This window comes from Grampus griseus, assembly GCF_964374135.1.
Source record: "Grampus griseus genome assembly, chromosome: 5".
Lineage (NCBI taxonomy): Eukaryota > Metazoa > Chordata > Mammalia > Artiodactyla > Delphinidae > Grampus > Grampus griseus.
The window spans coordinates 9,902,424-9,927,248 of NC_138998.1; the positions used below are offsets into that span (position 1 = coordinate 9,902,424).

General features: G+C 42.9%; 1 protein-coding gene across 1 annotated transcript in view; it reads left to right on the plus strand.

The window, feature by feature from the left end:
- RFTN1 (raftlin, lipid raft linker 1) overlaps positions 1–24,825 on the plus strand; it is a 204,080-nt gene that overhangs the window by 157,491 nt on the left and 21,764 nt on the right. The window contains exon 7 of the mRNA XM_082654829.1: positions 2,516–2,631. Coding sequence (XP_082510955.1) covers positions 2,516–2,631 — 116 coding nt within the window. The remainder of the gene's footprint in view (positions 1–2,515; positions 2,632–24,825) is intronic.

Consider the following 24,825-nt stretch of genomic DNA (forward strand, 5'->3'; position numbering starts at 1 on the left):
TTGGCTTATCTCCCCACCATTGTCAGTCTTGAATTTCTTCTCATGATTCTGCTGCTTGTCTGGTCCTTGGTGACCCCTCATTCACTCTTCATTTCTATTCAAGCTGTGTCCTCTACCTTGAACTCTCAAACCCCGCAGACCTGGCTTGCAGTTAGTTCAATCTCTACTCAAAGTGGGGGGAACTACCCTGAGCACTTCTTTCAGAAACAGCCATGCCATCGCCTCTACCTCCATGCAACACCCCGCCCCGCCCCAGCCCACTTTATATTCTCATAGCATTTATACCCTGGGACATTATGTTTTCTCCCCCCGCAGGGCAGGGGAAGCTCCATGGGGGCGGGGTCTTCATTTGTCACCAGTGATCACAAGAGTACCTGGCACATAATGGGTGCCAGGGTGCTCAGAATAGACTGAAAGAGGTAGGGTTTCTGAGTCAAAGAGGATGGACTTTTGTGTTTCAGTCTTTTGAGACATTGTTAAGTTGTTCTCTGGAAAGGTCGTGCAGTTAAAATTCCCTTCAGCCCTGGAAGCTTTTTATTTATTTATTTATTTATTTATTTATTTATGGCCATGTTGGGTCTTCGTTGCTGCGCATGGGCTTTCTCTAGTTGCGACGAGCAGGGGCTACTCTTCGTTGTGGTGCACGGCTTCTCATTGCGGTGGCTTCTCTTGCTGTGGAGCACGGGCTCTAGGCACGCGGGCTTCAGTAGTTGTGGCATGCGGGCCCAGTAGTTGTGGCTTGCGGGCTCTAGAGCACAGCAGTTGTGGCGCATGGGCTTAGTTGCTCCGCGGCATGTGGGATCTTCCTGGACCAGGGTTCGAACCCATGTCCCCTGCATGGGCAGGCGGATTCTTAACCACTGCGCCACCAGGGAAGTCCTGGAAACTTTTTACATACAATAAAGAGTGTTAAACGTAGCCATTTATTTATTACTTATTTTTGTTGTTGCAAATAATTTTCTCATTCTGACGGCTTTTTGACTTGCTTGTGAGGTCTGTTGGAAGACAGAAGCTGAAGGTTGCTATATGTTTCCATCTGTCTGTCTTTTTGTAACTTCTGGAAAGCACTGGCAGTTCCTGAACTCCAGTGTGACTCAGGGGGCTTTCTGTGTTTTTCTCCCTTTCCTTCCTGATGAAGAAAAGATCACATTATTGTGTGAATTGTCCTTTATATCACTAAACATATTTTTATGTCTGTTGCCATAACAAAACACCACAGACTGGTTGGCTTGAACAATAGACATTTATTTTCTCATAGATCAGGAGGCTGGACGTCCATGATCAGGGAGTTGGCAAATTCGGTTTCTGGTGAGGCCTCCTTTCCTGACTTGCAGATGGCCACCTTCTCTGTGTCCTCCTATGGGCTCTCCTCTGTGCAAGGTTAGGGGGTTAGGGTGGGTGGTGCTCTGGTGTCTCTTCCTCTTCTTGTAAGGACATCAGTCCTGTTGGACTAGGGCCCACCCTTATGACCTCATTGAACCTTAATTACCCCTGGAAAGGATCTATTTCCAAATGTACTCACTTTGGAGGTTAGAGTTTCAACATATGAATCGGGGGTGGGGGGTGGGGACAGAGTTCAGTCCAGCACAGTGCGACTGAACAGTGATTTGTAGAATACTGACCAGGAGGAATTCTCTGTCTACAACCCCCTTTCACAGACAAGAAACCAAACCCCTCAAAGGGTCAGATCCCTTTTCCGATAGAGCATGGGCCCAAACCACCTGCTTCTGAGTCCATTCGTCTGTTTCCACAGTCCCTCATCTAAGTGAATCTAGGGTATTAACTTAAAAAGTGCCTCCTTGAAAGTCTTCTTCAGGGGCAAGGACCCTGTTGTGTTTTTCTTGACATCTTCATTGCCTGAGACAGTTCTGAATCATGCTATGTTTGATGTAGGTTTGTTGAATTATACGGACCTTTACCATTAACTATAGCAGTGCCCAGGGAAACATTTTCAATGGTAAATCATTTTGAAAAATTCTCCCTTCCCCCAAATTTCACCTCCTGACAAGAGCTGCGTGAAGTGTCCCATATACTGCACCCATGTCACACAAATGTCGAGGAATCAGCGCATCTGAACTGTGTCTGCAAGCCCAGAGCGCTGCGTTGCATCTATCCCCACTTCAAAATAATTTCTCTCACCTCAATATAGTTTTCTTCTAAAAACTGTCTCTAAGTGACTGCATTTCCCCCGAATAAGTTCTCCCCAGTGCATTCTGACGTTGGAGCATGAAAAGGAAGGTAAACGCATGAAATCAAATGGTGATTGCTAACAATGAAATTTGGGCTCATAAAATCAAGGATATTATTCAAAACTGCGAGGTAAATTAGTCTCATTCATTCTGATGGGGCTAGACTCTGTGGTTGTGTATGCCTTCTTTAATTAACATGCTGAAAAGATGTTCTGATTGGGATTATTAATGAATGCAGTGAAAATTTTTGCTGCTTGTAAGGCTTCTGCCACAGACGGTTTACAGCAACCTCCCTCCACCCCACCCCGCCTTTTCTTTTTCCACAGATTCCTTACACGGCTTGACAGATGGAGTATTCATCTTTGAAGCAGTTTCCACAGAAGATAGCAAAACCATGCAGGGCTACGATGCTATTGTAGTGGAACAATGGACGGTTCTGGACGTAAGTGCTGGGATTGGCAGTGGTGCTTTTCTTGTTTGGACAGTGATTGTTTTACCCGCTCGCTCCTCTGAGTGTGGCTGCTGCTGGACGTCGCTTTCCTCTGAACGGCAGTTGGACCTCCATACACCCTGTGAGGACCCCTTTCGTCCTTTGGTGCCCCTCCTATGCCACCCCCAGTTGGGGGATGGGCCCCACTTTTCCCTTTCTGTAGAAAAAACACATTGTGTGTGCCGGGTAGAAAAGATTCTTCTCTCATTAATTTGAAAGCGCTAAGTGACATAAGTGAGTCAAACGCATAGTTTGTGGCCCCCATAATAATTAGAGCATCGTCGTTATTGGAGCTAGACTGTATGGCCCCCTCTGACAGGGGGCCATAGAAATTTATATGCCAGAAGAAATTTATATGCATCTGCTCTCTTAACCTGCACAATAAGTCTGAGTACTGTGATTGCTCCCATTTTACAGATGAAGAAACTGAGGCACAGGGAGGTTAGAACCCTGGCCCATTAAGTGTAGAAGGCGGTCTTTGAGAAGCATTGACCCGCAAGGCCACCAGATTGCTGTGGGCAGAGGAATTCCTCAAGCTGTGTTGCGCTGGGATTTGGGAAGGGGAGAGCTGATTTCTTTCTGAGGTTTGCTGGTGTGTATTTTAAAGGCATTTCTGCAACTGTTGAAACATGGACTTTATAGACCAGTCTCTTGTCCACCCAGCATCCGGCATGTTTGAAGATAGGGGACTGATTTCTGAATGCTCTCAAGTTGGCCCTAGAAGGACACAGGGTTGGCGTCACTCTGAGGGGCCCTGCCAGACAGGGGGGGTCTCTGTGCCAGAGGAGGACAGATGAGGAAGCAGCTCTTGTGCAGAGTGCGGGGCACTGGGACCTGCCACACCCTTGTGCCCTTTGGCACTGCAGCCTGTGGCCAGTACCCCACCTGGAACTGGGGTGGAGCGCTCCACGGGCACCGTTGCTTAGCCTCTGAGCCTTCAGCTGTTCTGAGGAGGCCTGAGGTGGGGAGCAGGGGTGCGGGGGACAGCCCGCATCTGAGTAGGGATGGGAAATAGCTGCCTGCAAATGTGACAGAATAGAGTCCACAGAAAAACTGTAATAATCAGAAACAGGAATTCCAAAATCACAGCATCCAGGGCCAGTTAGGTTGGGGGCCAGGGGTCCTGCAGGCATAAGTAGTGAGGAAGGTAAGGAGGTAGGTGATGACCTGCTTCCCCGTCAGGCTCCGCCAGTGAGTCCCGCCCGCCATCGGTCCCAGTGAGCCTCCATGCCCCTAACTGGAAACGGGGTGCAGAGGAAGTGAGGCTCTGTCGAAAATGCAGAGTCCAATGTGGGCAGGTCATGTCCCCCCTGGGGACCCTAAACTTCCACAACTGTAAGATGGGGCGGTCCGTTCACCCAGCCTGCCACGTGTGGTAGATGCAGGATCTCAAGGACCCCGTCCGGACAAGCTCATGCTGGCTGCCCTGCACCCACGAGCTGCAGCACTCGGTTTGCTCTGTGATACAGGGCTGTATCAGCAAGCGATGCGTGGCTGCACCAGAAACACGTTGAGTGATTTTGCACATGCGATCGGCCACGGGCCGTGGGGATGTGTATAAAATCCCTTGCTGTCTGCACATTAAAGTGGCTGTGAAAGGCAGGCTTTGTGGTTTCCTCAATAAAGATGGTTTGATGGCAATGATCCAAAATTGCCTGAGAAAGTGGTTCTCAAAGTGTGGTCCCAGGACCAGTAGCAGCAGCACCTGGAAGTTGTTAGAGATGCAGATGCTTGGGCCCCACCCTGGACCTACTGAATGGGAAGCACTGCGGGTGGGCCCAGCCATCTGGGTTTTAACAGGCTCTCTAGGTGGTTCTGAAGCTTTCTCGGATTTAAGAACTAGTGTCTGAAAGAACGGTACAGATGCCACTTTCCCCAGATGTCTATGGTCGTGTGACATTTGATGAAAAGGGTGATAGGAAAAGCACCCCAATGATTCATCTTTCTTCAGCCTTTGAAATATTGAAATTTTAAAATGTGACCTTGATGCGTAACTGGAGGGAACGCCTACTATCTAAAAAGTCTGTGGGAGGGAATTCCCCGGTGGTCCAGTGGCTAAGACCCTGCACTCCCAGTGCAGGGGGCCCCGGTTGCATCCCTGGTTGGGGAACTAGATCCCACATGCATGCCGCAACTAAAAAGATCCCGCGTGCTGCAACTAAGACCCGGCACAGCCAAACAAATAAATATATTAGAAAATAAAATGTCTGCAGGAGGGAGATAATGGTTACAAACTCAAGTAAGGACACAGTTGTCATTTTGTGCCCCTGTCAATTTTTTAAATTGTTATTTTTTTAAATTGAAGTATAGTTGATTTACAGTGTTGTGTTAGTTTCAGGTGTACATCAAAGTGATTCCGTTTTATATATATATATATATATATATATATAAAGTATGTAGAATATATAAAGTATGTATATATATATATACACACACATATATATATATATATTCTACATACTTTATATATTCTTTTTCATATTCTTCTCCCTTATAGGCTACTACAGAATACTGCGTATAGTTCCCTGTGCTCTACAGTAGGTCCTTGTTGGTTACTTATTTTATATATAGTAGTGTGTATATGTTAATCGCAAACTCCTAATTTATCCCTCCCCACCTTTCCCCTTTGATAACCATAAATTTGTTGTCTATGTCTGTGGGTCTATTTCAGTTTTGTATTTAAAGTTATTTATATCTTTTTTTAAGATTCTACATGTAAGTGATATCATACGATATTTGTCTTTCTCTGTCTCACTTACTATGATCATCTCTAGGTCCATCCATGTTGCTGCAAATGGCATTACTTCATTCTTTTTTATGGCTGAGTAATATTCCATTGTATATATACACCACGTCTTCTTTATCCATTCATCTGTCAATGGATGTTCATCTTTGTTTCCCAAGGCATCCAGTAAATGCTTCCTGAATTGGGTTGAAAGCCTTTCGGTTCAAATCGAGCTTGTGTCTATCTGGAAAGCTTTTTAAAAGACACACGTCCAGGCTTTCCCCCCAAGTTTCCTATTCAGCCCACTGTGAGAATCAATCCCTGCCTTAGAGGAGCCATGTATATGCAGCTGTTACCAGCACAGCCCAGCAGGGTCCAGTCTGGGGTGGGCTTGCCCCTGGCCCAGCAATTGGAAGAGCTCTGTCCGACCCCTGCTCCGACCCACAGACAGCTGCTCCTCTGCACGTGCCTCTGGCTGTGCGGGGGGGTATCTACCTCCCTCACCTCTATCCCCGAGACCATCTCCTTCCTCTCCTCCCCACCCTTATGGCCTCTGGGGAAGGCCTTTCCTGTTCAAGCCCTGGGCAGCTCCCTCTTGGCTTGTGGTTGATCCTGCTTTTCTAGCAGCCACTTTCCTCCCGGAGCCTCCCAGGGCTCTGACCACCAAGTATCTCAGACCAGCTTTTTGTCTTTTCTCACAGTTGGGACTGACTTGTCCCTTTTCTGCCCCTTTACTCCTCTGCCCGTTAATATCCTCAAGCTCTGTGTGCAGATGTGCCAGTCTAATTTGGCCACATCTTCCTGGCTTTCCTCTCCCCCCACACCCCAGACCACACGCACACATACAGACACACACACTTTCACAACACAACCTACCTGGCTCTTTACACCTCGGCAGACAGTGCGGTATGTTGGAAAGAGAATGTGGATTCTCGAATCTGGCCTGGGTAGGCATCTTGCTCTCTTGTTTCTTGCTGAGTGTATGAAAAGGAAACCACCCCCTCTTTGCTTTTCCATTTTTCAATTGTATAAATGGAGACACGGGTAACAACCTCTCGAAGTCAATGAGAATGAAAAGAGATAATGTATTTAAAAGTTGTGAATGTCGTACTTGGCATAGAGTAAGTAAATACTGTTTTCTTGTATCGGTCACCCAGGATCATCAATTGGAAAGATCCTCTGCCTATTGCATTGATCTTGTTCCAAAAGCCCAGAGGAGGCTGGGCTAGGGAACATGTGGAGTCAAGTGCAAATAATTGCATTTTTCTCAGTTGGAAACCTATGGCCTAAAATTAAAGGCAGTTGTGAATGGGATGAAAGTCCATCCATAGGGCATTTATGACAGGTATTTGGCTTATGCTCTATGAGCTTACAATCTAGAGTGTGACCAGAAAGGGTGATTCTTTGAAATGAAAGGGGGAAGCTACATAGACGGATAGGTGAAGAGGAAGAGAGAGGCAGAGAAAGGGACCGTCCTCTTCTCTCTGTCTGCACGTCCCTCAGCCTGACCGCGCAATGGACTTGGAGGATGCCACCAGGAGCTTGTGAGCCATAGAGCCTCTCCATCCTCATCCCGCTCCCTGGACTGTCTTCTAGCTCACAAGTGCTTCCTGTGAAATTTGCCACCAGAACTGAACATAAGACAGTAGGGAAAGCGCTTTGAGTAGATGCAGTTGTCTTGGGAGCTGGTGGGTTAACTGAAAAAGTCAGTGAAAAAGAACCAAAGAAAATCATATTCAGAGGGAAGGATTGGGAGTTTGGGATTAGCATATGCAAACTATTTTTTTTTTTAATTTCAAATACATATATAATTTTTCCAAGTCTCCAAATATTTTTTTCTGTTAGTTTCTGCTCTATAACAAAGTGAATCAGCTCTACATATACATATATCCCCATATCTCCTCCCTCTTGCGTCTCCTTCCCACCCTCCCTATCCCACCCCGCTAGGTGGTCACAAAGCACCGAGCTGATCTCCCTGTGCTATGTGGCTGTTTCCCACTAGCTATCTATTTTACATTTGGTAGTGTATATATGTCCATGCCACTCTCTCACTTCATCCCAGCTTACCCTTCCCCCTCCCCGTGTCCTCAAGTCCATTCTCTACGTCTGCATCTTTATTCCTGTCCTGCCCCTAGGTTCCTCAGAACCTTCTTTTTTGTTTTTTGTTTTTTTTTAGATTCCATACATATGTGTTAGCATATGGTATTTGTTTTTCTCTTTCTGACTTACTTCATTCTGTATGAAAGGCTCTAGGTCCATCCACCTCACTACAACTCAATTTCATTTCTTTTTATGGCTGCATAATATTCCATTGTATATATGTGCTATATCTTCTTTATCCATTCATCTGTCAGTGGGCACTTAGGTTGCTTCCATGTCCTGGCTTTTGTAAATAGAGCTGCAGTGAACATTGTGGTACATGACTCTTTTTGAATTATAGTTTTCTCAGGGTATATACCCAGTAGTGGGATCACTGGGTCATATGGTAGTTCTAGTTTTAGTTTTTTAAGGAACCTCCTACTGTTCTCCATAGTGGCTGTATCAATTTACCTTCCTACCAACAGCACAAGAGTGTTCCCTTTTCTCCACACCCTCTCCAGCACTTATTGTTTGTAGATTTTTTGATGATGGCCATTCTGACTGATGTGAGGTGAAAACTCATTGTAGTTTTGATTTGCATTTCTCTAATGATTAGTGATGTTGAGCATCCTTTCATGTGTTTGTTGGCAATCTGTGTATCTTCTTTGGAGAAATGTCTATTTAGGCCTTCTGCCCATTTTTGGATTGGGTTGTTTTTTTTTGTTATTGAGCTGCATGAGTTGCTTATAAATTTTGGAGATTAATCCTCTGTCAGTTGCTTCATTTGCAAATATTTTCTCCCATTCCAAGGGTTGTCTTTTCGTCTTATTTCTGCTTTCCTTTGCTGTGCAAAAGCTTTTAAGTTTCACTAGGTCCCATATGTTTATTTTTGTTTTTATTTCCATTTCTCTAGGAGGTGGGTCAAAAAGGATCTTGCTGTGATTGATGTCATAGAGTGTTCTGCCTATGTTTTCCTCTAAGAGTTTTATAGTGTCTAGCCTTACATTTAGGTCTTTAATCCATTTTAAGTTTATTTTTGTGTATGGTGTTAGGGAGTGTTCTAAGTTCATTCTTTTACATGTAGCTGTCCAGTTTTCCCAGCACAACTTGTTGAAGAGACTGTCTTTTCTCCACTGTATATTCTTGCCTTCTTTATCAAAAATAAGGTGACCATATGTGCGTGGGTTTATCTCTGGGCTCTCTATCCTGTTCCATTGATCTACACTTCTGTTTTTGTGCCAGTACCATACTGTCTTGATTACTGTAGCTTTGTAGTATAGTCTGAAGTCCAGGAGCCTGATTCCTCCAGCTCCATTTTTCTTTCTCAAGATTGCTTTGGCTATTCGGGTCTTTTGTGTTTCCATACAAATTGTGAAATTTTTTTGTTCTAGTTCTGTGAAAAATGCCATTGGTAGTTTGATAGGGATTACACTGAATCTGTAGATTGCTTTGGGTAGTATAGTCATTTTCACAACGTTGATTCTTCCAATCCAAGAACATGGTATATCTCTCCATCTGTTTGAATCATCTTTAATTTCTTTCATCAGTGTCTTATAGTTTTCTGCATATAGGTCTTTTGTCTCCTTTGGTAGCTTTATGCCTATGTATCTTATTCTTTTTGTTTCAGTGGTAAATGGGAGTGTTTCCTTAATTTCTCTTTCAGATTTTTCATCATTAGTGTATAGGAATGCAAGAGATTTCTGTGCATTCATTTTGTATCCTGCTACTTTACCAAATTCATTGATTAGCTCTAGTAGTTTTCTGGTAACAACTTTAGGAATCTCTATGTATAATATCATGTCATCTGCAAACAGTGACAGCTTTAATTCTTCTTTTCTGATTTGGATTCCTTTTATTTCTTTTTCTTCTCTGATTTCTGTGGCTAAAACTTCCAAAACTATGTTGAATAATAGTGGTGAGAGTGTGCAACCTTGTCTTGTTCCTGATCTTAGAAGGAATGGTTTCAGTTTTTCACCATTGAGAACGATGTTGGCTGTGGGTTTGTCATATATGGCCTTTATTATGTTGAACTAAGTTCCCACTATGCCTACTTTCTGGAGAGTTTTTATCATAAATCGGTGTTGAATTTTGTCAAAAGCTTTTTCTGCATCTATTGAGTGATCATATGGTTTTTATCCTTCAATTTGATAATATGGTGTATCACATTGATTGATTTGTGTATATTGAAGAATCCTTGCGTTCCTGGGATAAACCCCACTTGATCATGGTGTATGATCCTTTTAATGTGCTGTTGGATTCTGTTTGCTAGTATTTTGTTGAGGATTTGTGCATCTATGTTCATCTATGATATTGGCCTGTAGTTTTCTTTCTTTGTGACATCTTAGTCTGGTTTTGGTATCAGGGTGATGGTGGCCTCGTAGAATGATTTTGGAAGTGTTCTTCCGTCTGCTATATTTTGGAAGAGTTTGAGAAGGAAAGGTGTTAGCTCTTCTCTAAATGTCTTATAGAATTCGCCTGTGAAGCCATCTGGTCCTGGGCTTTTGTTTGTTGGAAGACTTTTAATCACAGTTTCAATTTTAGTGCTTGTGATTGGTCTGTTTATATTTTCTATTTCTTCAAGGTTCAGTCTCGAAGGTTGTGCTTTTCTAAGGATTTGTCCATTTCTTCCAGGTTGTCTGTTTTATTGGCATATAATTGCTTGTAGTAACCTCTCATGATCCTTTGTATTTCTGCAGTGTCAGTTGTTACTTCTCCTTTTTCATTTCTAATTCTATTGATTTGAGTCTTCTCTTTCTTTTTCGTGATGAGTCTGGCTAATGGATTATCAATTTTGTTTAACTTCTCAAAGAACCAGGTTTTAGTTTTATTGATCTTGGCTTTTGTTTCCTTCAGTTCTTTTTCATTGATTTCTGATCTAATCTTTATGATTTCTTTCCTTCTGCTAACTTTGGGGTTTTTTTGTTCTCCTCTCTCTAATTGCTTTAGGTGTAAGGTTAGGTTGTTTATTTGAGATATTTCTTGTTTCTTGAGGTAGGATTGTATTGCTATAAACTTCCCTCTTAGAACTGCTTTTGCTGCATCCCATAGGTTTTGGGTCATCATGCTTTCATTGTCATTTGTTTCTAGGCATTTTTTGATTTCTTCAGTGATCACTTGGTTATTAAGTAGTGTATTGTTTAGCCTCCATGTTTTTGTATTTTTTACAGATTTTTTCCTGTAATTGATATCTAGTCTCATAGCGTTGTGGTCAGAAAAGATATTTGATACGATTTCAATTTTCTTAAGTTTACCAAGGCTTGATTTGTGACCCAAGATATGATCTATCCTGGAGAATGTTCCATTAGCACTGGAGAAGAAAGTGTATTCTGTTGTTTTTGGATGGAATGTCCTATAAATATCAATTAAGTCCATCTTGTATAAAGTATCATTTAAAGGTTTTGTTTCCTTATTTGTTTTCATTTTGGATGATCTGTTCTTTGGTGTAAGTGGGATGTTAAAGTCCCCTACTATGATTGTGTTACTGTTGATTTCCCATTTTATGGCTGTTAGCATTTGCCTTATGTATTGAGGTGCTCCTATGTTGGTTGCATAAATATTTACAATTGTTATATCTTCTTCTTGGATTGATCCCTTGATCATTATGTAGTGTCCTTCTTTGTCTCTTCTAATAGTGTTTATTTTAAAGTCTATTTTGTCTAATATGAGAATTGCCACTCCAGCTTTCTTTTGATTTCCATTTGCATGGAATAACTTTTTCCATCCCCTCACTTTCAGTCTGTATGTGTCCCTAGGTCTGAAGTGGGTCTCTTGTAGACAGCAAATATATGGGTCTTGTTTTTGTATCCATTCAGCCAGTCTGTGTCTTTTGGTTGGAGCATTTAATCCATTTACATTTAAGGTAGTTATGGATATGTATGTTCCTATTACCGTTTTCTTAATTGTTTTGGTTTGTTATTGTAGGTCTTTTCCTTCTCTTGTGTTTCCTGCCTAGAGAAGTTCTTTAGCATTTGTTGTAAAGCTGGTTTGGTGGTGCTGAATTCTCTTAGCTTTTGCTTTTCTGTAAAGGTTTTAATTTGTCCATCAAATCTTAATGAGATCCTTGCTGGGTAGAGTAATCTTGGTTGTAGGTTTTTCCCTTTCATCAGTTTAAATATGTCCTGCCACTCCCTTCTGGCTTGCAGAGTTTCTGCGGAAAGATCAGCTGTTAACCTTATGGGGATTCCCTTGTATGTTATTTGTTGTTTTTCACTTGATGCTTTTAATTTTTTCTTTGTATTTAATTTTTGATAGTTTGATCAATATGTGTCTTGGCATGTTTCACCTTGGATTTATGCTGTATGGGATTCTCTGTGCTTCCTGGACTTGATTGAATATTTCCTTTCCCATATTAGGGAAGTTTTCAACTATAATCTCTTCAAATATTTTCTCAGTCCCTTTCTTTTTCTCTTCTTCTTCTGGGACCCCTATAATTCGAATGTTGGTGCATTTAATGTTGCCCCAGAGGTCTCTGAGACTGTCCTCAATTCTTTTCATTCTTTTTTCTTTATTTTGCTCTGTGGTAGTTATTTCCACTATTTTATCTTCCAGGTCACTTATCTGTTCTTCTGCCTCAGTTATTCTGCTATTGATTCCTCCTAGAGTATTTTTAATTTCCTTTATGGTGTTGTTCATCATTGTTTGTTTGCTCTTTAGTTCTTCTTGGTCCTTGTTAAACGTTTCTTGTATTTTCTCCGTTCTGTTTCCAAGATTTGGGATTATGTTTACTATCATTACTCTGAATTCTTTTTCAGGTAGACTGCCTATTTCCTCTTCATTTGTTTGGTATGGTGGGTTTTTACCCTGCTTCTTCGTCTGCTGTGTGTTTCTCTGTCTTCTCATTTTGCTTAACTTACTGTGTTTGGGGTCTCCTTTTTGCAGGCTGAAGGTTTGTAGTTTCCGTTGTTTTTGGTGCCTGCCCAGTGGCTAAGGTTGGTTCAGTGGGTTTTGTAGGCTTCCTGGTGGAGGGAACTGGTGCCTGTGTTCTGCTGGATGAGGCTGGGTCTTGTCTTTCTGGTGGGCAGGTCCACGTCTGGTGGTGTGTTTTGGGGTGTCTGTGGACTTATTATGATTTTAGGCAGCCTCTCTGCTAATGGGTGGGGTTGGGTTCCTGTCTTGCTGGTTGTTTGGCATAGGGTGTCCCGCACTGTAGCTTGCTGGTCGTTGAGTGGAGCTGGGTCATAACATTGAGATGGGGATCTCTGGGAGAGCTTTCACTGTTTGATATTGTGTGGAGCTGGGAGGTCTCTGGTGGACCAACGTCCTGAACTCGGCTCTCCCACCTCAGAGGCACAGGACTGACGCCTGGCTGGAGCACCAAGACCCTGTCAGCCACATGGCTCAGAAGAAAAGGGAGAAAAAAAGAAGGAAAGAAAAAAAAAAGAAAAGAAATAAAATAAAAATAAAGTTATTAAAATAAAAATAAATCATTAAAAATAATTAAAAAGTAATAAAAAAAGAAAGAAGAGAGCAACCACACCAAAAAACAAATCCACCCATAACAAGCACTAAAAACTATACAAAAATAAAAAAAATTAAAAAAAAAATACAGACAGAACCCTAAGACAAATGGTAAAAGCAAAGCTATACAGACAAAATCACACAAAGAAGCATACACATGCACACTCACAAAAAGAGAAAAGGAAAAAAATATATATATCTTTTGGGAAGTCTGAGTTCTTCTGCCAGTGTTCAGTAAGTGTTCTGTAGGAGTTGTTCCACGTGTAGATGTATTTCTGATGTATTTGTGCGGAGGAAGGTGATCTCTGTGTCTCACTCCTCCACCATCTTGAAGGTATCCCTCACCACAAGTTCAGATGCAAACTATTATATACAGGATGAATAAACAACAAGGTCCTACTTTATAACCCAGGGAACTATATTCAATATCCTGTGATAAACCATAATGGAAAAGAATATACATATGTATAACTGAGTCACTTTGCTGTACAGCAGAAATTAACACAACACTGTACATCAACTATACTTCAATTACATTTTTTAAAAAGAGAAAAAAGCATATTCACATCTTACACATTTTAGTATAAAATATGTAATTACACATTCCATGTGCCAATCTTTTTGAGTTTGGCATCTGCTGATTAGAATCCCACTTCATTCTTCTTTTATCAACCAAAGTGTGCAGTCGCTGATGGCCAGCGTTAGTGTCTGTAAAGTGTAGCAAAGGGATTTGACTGCAGAATCCTTCTGTTTTCATGCTTTTTTTTCCTGGTCTTTTCCAGCCCCCTCCACCCCGCCAGACAGTGGCCACAGTTGTTATTTTTAAGCAACTGTCCTTTGTCAGGTCTCTTCAAAGCATTCTATCTAGTTTTCCTAGAAACAACTTCTTTGCACTTCCTATCCATTTTAAATAATTTAAATTAAGACATGTAGCTGTGATCATGGGTCTAACTGACCTGGACAGGTATGGGAGCACGGAAGACTTACCCTGGAAGTGCTCACCTGCACAGCATCCTGGGATCCGAAGGGCATCGTGAAGAGCAGCCCACTACCTGCAAGGACCTGGTCTCGCTACAGCTGGACCTGGGCTTCTGCTAGTGCAGCTGGAGATTGAATGAACTTTGGGGGCACCTGTTACAGCCTGTGAACACCCACAGTTCTCATCCCGTGAGGCGCTGTTGTCAGGTGTTGTCTCCATCCTCCACCTGTGTGTTCAGTCTGCTGTTGAATCGCCTCCCATTGGTTTCTGCCCATTTTTCCAGCCTGCTGAGACATTTGTGATCATGACAGTATCATCTTGCGTCTGGGGGAATCGTCCCAGCCCTGGCTTCTCTGAGCATTTCCTACATAGGGTTGCTTCTGTCTGATCCAGTGTCCAACGGGTGGATGGAGGACACGGTCCTTTGGCATGCTGTGGGAATCTCTCCCTCAGGCCCTAATGTGGCCCCAGCCCTGTCTGCAGAGGTTTCAGATGGCCCTGTCATTCCACCCAGCGGTCACCGTCTTGTCCCTGAAGGACTTATGAGAGGCTTGGTAAGAGGCATCTCTGTAATTGGAACCCACTCTGGGGTACACTCCACCCCACCTGTCCCACAACCCTATCTAACAACTCGTATGTCCCTCTTTGTCTGCATGGACATCCGCAGCCTTCTGGGCATCAATCTTCTGTTTCCAAGGACTCCTGACCATCCACGTAACGGTCCACACTGGGATCTGCCAGGGAGTAACGTCAATGTCTGCAGTGACTAGAATTCACCACCTTCTGCTCCTACAAGGGAGCCAATATTTGTTCCTTTTAAACCATCTGGCATTTTTTTTCATTGCCACAATTTCTCCAAGATAATTATTTTGGTTCTGATAGCATAGCCTTTAGTGCCAAAGATAGCAGGTCTCTGCCTTGTTCCTGTGGTACAGAGGATTTTCCCATGGATGGTCACTTCTGTGAAAGGTCCAGGCCCGCCCTCCCAGGTGGTAACGCCACTCCTTCCGACCCAGAGCAAACCGCAGCTCAGATGAGTCTGCCAGTGGCTGGGACAACAGAATGTCTATTCTCCCAGCTTTCACTTTGATCAAGTTCCTCCTTGCATCTACCTTTGATAGTGACATGCCAGTGTGCTGAGCACCTTTTCCTTAAAATGGAATTCTTCTCGACGAATTTTAAATTCGTCATTTAAAAAATTGAGGTTTGCTTGGGAGGGCAGGTTGCCAACCTCCATGAAAAATGTTCAATGCCCACCCCTACCCACCCCTACGCAAGTCCACACCTCACGTCCATCTCTTTTGGAGAAACAGAGGCATGTTCACAAGAATGCTGATGCCAGGACATGGTGTCAGCATTATTAGTAACAGGAAAAAGGAAACAAGGTGTGCGTCCATCAGTAGCAGAAGGGTTAAATAGTGGATGGTGCATCCTTACTATGCATGCAGTCATTCTGTACAGACTGACACGGAAGGAACTCCATGAAATGTTGTCCAGTGGGGAAACAAGGTGCAGAAGAACCGTGATGGTTAATTTTATGGGACAACCTGGCCAGGCTGTGATACCCAGTTGTTTGGTCAAACACCAGTCTAGATGTTGCAGTGAAGGTGTTTTTTAGTTGCGATTAACATTCAAATCAGTAGACTTTGAGCAAAGCAGATGACTAACCCTCCATAATGCGAATGGGCTTCATCCAGTCAGCTGAGACATCAAGAGAGGGCCAGCCCTGCAGACATTGAACTTGCCAGCCCCCCAGTCGCATGAGTCAATTCCTCCAAATCAATCCATCTATCTATCAATCTCTCTCTGTCTCTGTCTCTTTGTCGCTATCTATCTATCTGTCTAAAAATCTGTCTCTCTGTTCTCTATCCATTCTGTTGGTTCTCTCTCTCAGGAGAACCCTGACCAGTACAGAGATACCCTCACCAGTGTGATGCCATTAATGGGGAAAAAAACTTCACAGAATAATATGATGTATATTGTGTGGGAATATGTAAATGTAGAAAAAGGCCTGGAAGAGCGGCCACCAAGCTGATGATGGTGGCTACATGTGACTTGGCATGGAAGGGTGGAAGGCAGCTTTATCTGGAATATTTTCATTTTTATGTAGAGAAATATTCATTTTACTTGGGTAATTAAAAGTTAGTTTTTAGATGATAGCTAGTTCTGTCTCCCCATAGCCTTTCTTCTCTTAGGTTTTAGGTGTATTTATTTTCTCCTTGTGGAAAAGAAAGTAAAGTAGGAGTTGAGTAATTCCACTTTCTGTTGTCTTCCACATTTTTTTTTTCTTATACAACTTCTTGTTTTGAACATAATTTTTTATTGAAGTATAGTTCATTTACAATGTTTTAGGTGTACAGCAAAGTGATTCAGTTATATATATATTCTTTTTCAGAGTCTTTTCCATCATAGGTCATTACAAGATATTGAATGTAGTTCCCTGTGCTATACAGTAGGCCCTTGATGTTTATCCATTTTATATATAGTAATGTGTATCTGCTAATCCCAAACTCTTCATTTATCCCTTCCCCACTTTCCCCTTTGGTAACCGTAAGTTTGTTTTCTACGTCTGTGGGTCTATTTCTGTTTTGTCAATAAGTTCATTTGAATCATTTTTTAGATTCCACATATAAGTGATGTCATATGTGGTGGTCATGGGTATCAATCAGCATGCTTTTCACTGTCAAGGCAGAGTATCCACCTGGCAGTGGCTTGAACAGTAGGGATTTGTCATCGCATCTCACCAGGCAGCAAGTCTGGAGGAAGGTGGGGGGGTGCAGCGTCATCTTTTTCAGCGGCTTGAGGACATCACCAGGGACCCGGGGACTGTCACCTTCCGCATCCCGGTCCTCAGTTTGTCTGCTAGGTCTCCCCTCAGGACCCTAATCCCAAGGTGGCTGCAGAGTTCCTAAGCATCTCATGGGAACATAATGACAGTTGGAAAGAAGAGGGCATTTCCTGCCATGTGCCCTTTATTATTAGCAAGTAAGACCTTTCCCAGGAACTCCCAAGCAGAGTTTCCCTTCTGTCCCATTGGCTGGGTCACAGACCCACGTCACTGTCAAGATCATGGTGAGCTGGGCTGGAGAGGGTGTCAGCCAGGAAGGCGGACCTGGGCTATTGGCCTTGGCAACCAACAGTTGGCCACTGAGTGGAACAGAAAGCAGGGATGCTCCTAGAAGTATTTTAAGGAAGACTAAACTTGGACTTGGTGACAGCTCAGAGAGTGGGATGACAAAGGAAGAATTTGACTTTTACTCTCTATCTGCACTCTTTTTCTTCCATAAACTCAGTGGTCCTGTTTTCTCAGATTCCCATATTTCACTTCCTATGCAAAATTTAGTCATACAAGTAAGTTAAGCCTTTTAAAAATTTATTCAACAAATAAATATTGAGTTCCTACTGTGTGTCAGCCACTGTGAAAACATGATGAATGAATGGAAAACATAAAGGAATGGATTCCTTTAACTGGGGGGAAGAAGTGCAGTCATTAAAAATGAATGCTCACCCCCTGGTCTTTCCACACCCGTAAATAACTTCTCTTCCTTGTCAGGCTTCCTGAGGGGTGGTGAGAGGCCCTAAATCACCAGGAACCTTTTAAGGCTGATGAGAGGGGAGAGGCAAGTGTGTGGTCTGGTGAAGACCATGGGGCAAGGCGAATTTAGAGCCTGGCTGCAGAGGAAGAGAGAGTGAAGGAAATCATCACGCTTTCAGAATCATGGGACAAATGCATTTTTTAAACAGTAGTAGGCTTTAAAACATCCAGTGCATGACAAAAAAGAGGCAACCCTCAATGTGATAAGAAGGGCTTTATCTTTAGGTTTTCCCAATGTGTTTGGGATTAGAAGGGTGGTGGATGATTCTATAAGAGTTTTAAACACACACACACAATTTATTGTCTTCCAGTTTCTGGAGGTCAGAAGTCAGGGTGAGCTCAACTGGGTCCTCTCCTTTGGGTCTCATAAGGCTGAAATCAGGGTTTGGCAGGGCTGTGTTCCTTATTGGAGGCTCTGGGGGAAGAATCTGCTCCCAAGCTCATCCAGGTTGTTGACCAAATCCAACTCCCTGTGGTTGCAGGACTGAGGTCCTTGCTTCCTTGCTGGCTGCCAGCCAAGGGCTGGTTTTGCTCCTGAGAACTGCCTGCATTCCTTCTCATGACCCCTATAATAATTTTTTAAATGCATAGACAGCCTGGGAGCCACAGGTGAGGACAGGGCAAATGGTTCTGCAAGAACTTAGTATATTAAATCAGTGAGTATGGAGGGTTGGAGGATGTTCTTGTAGTTAAGTGATCATTCATCACCCTTCCTTGGAATTTGTCCTTTTTAAATTCACTTGGCAAGAACTTTAGTAAGATGAAATGCAAAGGAAGGGCCTGCTTCCTTTGGAACTGCTTAAGTAGTTCCTTTGGAACTGCTTAACACTAAGTATGAACATCTTTAATTGGATGGGGGTCTTTCTTCGTGGGCCCTGTGATGCCATCCTGTGCCTTGTCCTGTTTCATGTCATTTTCAGTGCCTCGTGAAGAGACCTAGATGATGGGGGACCTGTGGGAGGCCGTGGAGTATACTGGATGGCCGTCAAGATCCAAAGAACAGGGATGCTCTTGGGCTCCACAAAAACATTTCAGTTGGGCATGGTGTGGGTGGGGGAGGGAAGAATTGAGGGAATCGTTGAGAGCGGGGAGTGGGGAAGATTCTGGACAACCCACCCACATCAGTGGGAACCAGAGCTGCTTTTTCTGAATCTATCTGCTTTTACATATTGGGCTTCTAAGTCAGATTACATTGATGTTTGTGGAAAACCTCCCACTACTTTTTAAAAAACAGAAAAGAAACAAAACAAGAAGCCTTGAAAATTACTTATCTAATCCAGCTTCTTTTCTGAGTAGGTTTCCCTGATTTCTTAAACTCCTTCCAATCTCATTATCTACTAGTTTATCAATGTTAGGTCAAAACCAGCCCAATAAAATGTAATGGGATACATTTAAATATAAAAAAATCAATTGTATTTAAGTGCAAAAAAATCAATAACACAGCATGGAGAATACCTGATTTGAAAGCAATTGTAATGAATAAGTTTAATTCAGGTGAACAGTGTACCGACTACTCCTCTCCAAATACTCCAAATGCTCTGAGCTGTGACCAAGTGGGGTTTTCCAGATCACACCCTGGTTACTTGTCCCTCCATTTGTGTTCTCTCCTGCTCTCTGCTGAGTCCCTCCTCGACATTTGAGGTCCTTGCCCTTCCTGGCCCAACTCTTTGTGACATCATCTTTGATGCTGTCGGCTGGATTTGCACTCCCTTCCTTTCAGCACTTTTGGCACCATGTTCCACCTTCCTTAGAGCTATTCAATTTTTTTTAATTTATTTTATCGAAATATAGTTGATTTACAATGTTGTGTGATTTTCTACTGTACAGCAAAGTGATTCAGTTATACATATATATGTCTACTCTTTTTCATATTCTTTTCCATTATGGTTTATCACAGGATACTGAATATAGTTCCCTGTGCTATACGATAGGACCTTGTTGTCTATCCATTCTATATATAATAGGTTGCATCTGCTAACCCCAAACTCCCAATCCATCCCTCCCTTCCTACCCCCTCCCCCTTGGCAACCACAAGTCTGTTGTTCTCTATGTCTGTGAGTCTATTTTTGTATCATAGATGTTTATTTGTTTCATAATTTAGATTCTTGTCTTTCTATGTCTGGCCTACCGCACTTAGTATGATAATCTCTAGGTCCATCCATGGTGCTGCAAATGACATTATTTCATTCTTTTTTATGGCTGAGTAATATTCCATTGTGTATATATATATATATATATACACATATATATATATATATATCACTTCTTCTTTATCCATTCATCTGTCAGTGGACGTTTAGGTTGCTTCCATGTCTTGGCAATTATTGTAAATAGTGCTGCTGTGAACAGTGGGGTGCCTATATCTTTTCAAATTATAGTTTTGTCTGGATGTATGCCCAGGAGTGGCATTGCTGGATCCTATGGCCTAGAGTTATTTAATGTTTTAATTGCTCTGTGAACTCCTCGAGTCAGGGACTAGCTGTTTCTAATGTTCATGTTCCCTGGATCCAAATTAATTCCTTTCGTGTTACCAGTTTCATCAAACACTGGTTGGGTGGATATGAAACAACATGAGATTATTGCTATGGGTAAAAGATAACGGGCCATAGTATGAAATGCACACAGGAGGTGCTTATCTTCTGTTTTCCAGTGTGATACCGGTTGACTGGGAGTCTTATGTCTACCACACTGCTGTATTTGACGAGAAACACAGACGGACTGGGGGGTGGACAGCGATGGAGGACATGCCTGGAAATGGTTGAAAACAAGTGGGTGTGTTTATTTTGGAGGAGGAACAAACAAGGGCAATCAGGAAGCTGGTTCCATATCTTCGAAGGGCAAACCTCTGATAAAGGGGATAGACTCTGTTTTCCTTAGTTGCAAGGGGAAAACCAGGATCTTTTGGAGAGTTTTGTGGAACCATCTGGCAGTGGAAGTAGGTGGGGCATGAGGCTGTCAACTCCCAGGTATCAGGGTGATTCACATGTTCAGTTTACCATCTCTCAGGGGTGATGGAGGTGGCCTTCCTGTTCTGGGCAGGAAGCACTAGAAAAGTGCTTCCCAAACCTTGTTGATCCTCAGAATCACCTGGGGATTTGATATGAATACACATTCCCCAGCACCAGCCCTGGCAGTCAGTAGGTCTGGGGGTGGAGATTAGGGATCTGCATGTTAAAAATCCAACCAGGAGCCACTGAACAGAGAAACACCCTGATTGCTTCCAGCTTTAATAAGCTGGGACGCATGGGTCAACTATTGCTTTTAAGTCAGTGACCTCTTTGAGGCAAAATTATTAAACATCCTCTTCAGCTATGGTGGAAGGGGGGATTCACTTGGCAAATTAGACAAGAAGGCTCAGAAGCTAGTCTAATGAGGCCAAGACATCTGTTCTTAAATTTTTATAACTTTTTTTTCTTATTGCAAAAGTGATGCATGGACAGTTCCTCAAAATGTTAAGCATAGGTACCATATGACCAACCCAGTAATTTTACTCTAAGGCACATATCCAAGAGAAATAATAGTAGCATTATTCATAATATCCAAAAAGTAGAGACAATCCGAATGCCCATCAAGTGTTGAATAAATAAAATATGTACAATGGAATATTATTCAGCAATAAAAAGGAATGGAGTACTAATACATGCTACAACACAGATGAACCTTGAAAACATTATGTTAAAATGAAAGAAGCCAGGTACAAAAGACAACATATTGTATGATTCCATTTATATGAAATGTCCAGATTAGGCACATCTATAGAAAGTAGATTGGTGGTTGCCTAGGGGTGAGGGTGGGGGCAAAAAGAGTGACTGCTAATGGGGACAAGAATTTGGGGGGAGGTGATGAAAACGTTCTAAATTTGTACTTTGGTGATGGTTGCATAACTCTGTGAATATATTAAAAACCATTGAATTGTGTACTATATATAAACAGGTGAATTTTTAGATATGTCAATTATTCTTAAGATGTTTTTAAAAATTGATACATGTAATTGAAGACAATACATGTAATTGAAGACAGTTTAGAAAATACAAATAAGGAAAAGAAAGCAAAAATCATCCCACTTTCATCATAACTGAGAAGATAGTCGCATATTGGTGTGTATTCTAGTATGTATTCTGTCTGTATATAGACAGAAAAATATATTTGCATATATTTTTTAAAAATGGGATTATTTTGTTCACACTCTTTCTATCTCATCATTTTAAATGGTTGTAGAATATTGGTATATGAGCCATCGTATTTTAATTTATTTAATTAGTTTTCTATTGGTAGATTTTAGATGGTTTCCATTTTTTGCTCTTGTACATCATGAATATTCTCTAGCTTCATCATTGTGCTTCATATCACATTTTGGCTTAACAGTCCATACTTTTTAAAGATAGCTATTTTGTATCCCATGGAAACAAGTTTTACTTTTGATTTCACCTTAAAAATGCTTGATGCTGTCCAGAAGGGGACATGGGTCAAGAATGTGAGGATCATCACAAAGACATCACCCTATTTAAAACCGATTTAGGGCTTCCCTGGTGACGCGGTGGTTGAGAGTCCATCTGCCGATGCAGGGGACACAGGTTCGTGCCCCGGTCTGGGAAGATCCCACATGCCGCGGAGCGGCTGGGCCCGTGAGCCATGGCCGCTGAGCCTGCGCGTCCGGAGCTTGTGCTCCGCAACAGAAGAGGCCACAATAGTGAGAGGCCCATGTACCGCAAAAAAAAAAAAAAAAAAAAAAAAAAACGATTTAGGCTACAAAATTGTGCAGAGTCACCCTCCCATATGAAGACAAAGTCACACTGAAAGAAGCAGGTAGACTTGTCTCTATTAAATGATAGATGTTTTGTTTTCCAGTCTGTATCAGTTAGTTCTTGCTGTATAACAAACCATTCCAAACTTCACAGCTTCAAATGACTATTTATTGAGCTCATGATTCTTTGGGTCAGCTAAGCAGTTCTTCTGCTCTGAAGCAGTTTAGCTGACCTCTCCTGGGCTCTCTCATACATCAGGTGACGGCCAGAGGATCCAGGGTTGGCCTCGCTCACGTGTCTGACAGTTGGCTGGCTGTTGGCTGGGGCCAGAAGGGCCTGTGTATCTTAACATCTAGTAGGCTCGCCCAGACTTCTTCACAGGAGGAAAGTCACAGGGTGCCTGAGAGCCCCAGTGTGACAGCTTACTTATTTCATGCTTTGGTTTGCATCATATTTGTTAATATCCTATTGATTTGTTAATATCCTGTTAATAGCCAAAGAAAGTCACAAAACCAAGCTCAGATTCAAGAGGTGGTGAGATAGATATTATCTCCTGGTAGGACCATCTGCACCAAAGTGCAGAGGCACGAATGCAGGATGGGGATGGATTTGTGTGTGGCCAGTTTAATAATTTTACCAATCTTTGCTAAAGCATCCAGTAGCCTTAGTGGTTGGTGACCAATGTGGTTCTGCTTTTAATTTTCATTCATGAATATACTTCCAACTTCCACATACAGAAAGGTCAGAAGGATGGTACCACAACATCCTGACAGATTAACTCCCATTTTTAATGGTAAACTCACGTCTCATTAGTGTTGGATGTGATTTACAGCAATTTTGATAAGATTTTGAGCATATAAGACAGCGGTGGCAGAACCTACCCCAGAAATGCTAGGGAAGGTGCATTCATTCATTGACTCATTTTGTGCCAGACACTTCCCTAGTTGCTTGGGATTCATTGAGAATAAGACAAACCCCTTGCTTTGTGGAGAATGCATTCCAGTGAAGGAGATAGTAGTAAATAGATAAGCTAATCAGTGTTAAGAAGTGATCAGTATGATGAAGTGATAGTGCAGGGGACAGGGGGAAATAGGGGGGGTTTCTTCAAGACCCCACGTAGAGTTGGCTGATCTCACTGAGGCCGTTTTCATTTTCTTGACCTTGGTTTTCTGTTCATCAGCTCCTCCTTTGGTGAGTCACAACCCAGATGCCGATGGAAACCCAACAGTGCGTCTGTGACAGGCTCTGGTGCATCTATCTCCAGGCTGTAGTGGAGCAGGCAACCAGAGAGAATGGAAGAACCCTGGTGACAGGGGAGCTGACAGTCAGGGGCCTGACGTGTCCTGAAGGCTGGATATTCCCGCTAATGGTTCCCAGCACCTCGGAAGCCCTAGTAAAAGTCCCCTTACCAGGAGCAGGGTCCTCAGAGGACACACTGAGGGACTCGTGCAACATAATTTGGCTTGAGGGAGAGGGTCCAGTTAGCATCCTGGTAACCATGGCAACAAGAGGCTAACAATTGGGTCACCACCGAGAGAATATTGACCAGAGAGAATACTGACCGAACGCTGAAGTGGGACCGTGGCCCCTTGAATTTACCAGATGGAGAAAGTCAGGGAGGGAAAATGTGTTGTGCTGAATGTTCTACAACGTTACTATCTTTTCTGAGTGACTGTGCTTTGCGGCTCCGAGTGCTGCTGGGCCAGCGACAGTGGGATAACCCTTAACTTCCATTGCCGCTTCTGCTAGGATTTTGAAGCAGCCTTTGTTCAGGGACATCATCTGGGCTAACGCTTTATGATTATTGGTAAGCAGTCAGGAATCCACTGTAGTGGAAGGTGATAACTTTGATGTAGTTTTAAGTTCGAGAGTTTTTGCTGACACACGTCCCCACCCCCTCCCCACTCCAGAGTAAATCCCTTTTAATTATATACTGTGGGAAAGCTCCTTTTAAATCCTCTTTTTTCTAGGTTGTAGATACGGTGAAAAAATAAGAAAGGCTAAAACTATGATCATCTCCTGTTGTCTAAAGACAAAGTGACAGATCCCATTTATTCCCAGAAAGTCTAATTTCCTCTCACTCCTCAAAGCAAGCGGAAGGGACTTGGCAAGTCCCTGGATGGAGAAAATGTTTCTTGTTTAATTGTTATCAGACCAAGCTGTTTCCAAGTCTGCCTGCCGGAGAGGATGCGCTCACCCCGATGCATTCAGTGTGTGTGTGAAATGTCAGCTTCTGGAGGTTGCAAGGCTCCTGCTCTCCCACTATGAGGTCCCGCAGAGCAGCCCACAGGATGTCACGGCTTTGAGTCGCTTAACTGTTTGCGCTCAGCACGGCAGCAGCATCTTCTCCTACTAATGGTCAGAGTCTGCCCCCGCCGTGCCCCCTTAACCTTGAAACGTCCAGCATCTTTGCCTGCAGCGTAATCTGGGAGCCCTTGGCTGTCATGCACCTGGCGTGGTTCTCTCTGTCGAGCAGGCGCCTGTCAGCAGGCAGCTCTGATGCGTGCATGCATCTCCTGTCCCTCCGCCCCATAACCCCTAACCCCTCTCCCGAAGCTGCACATCC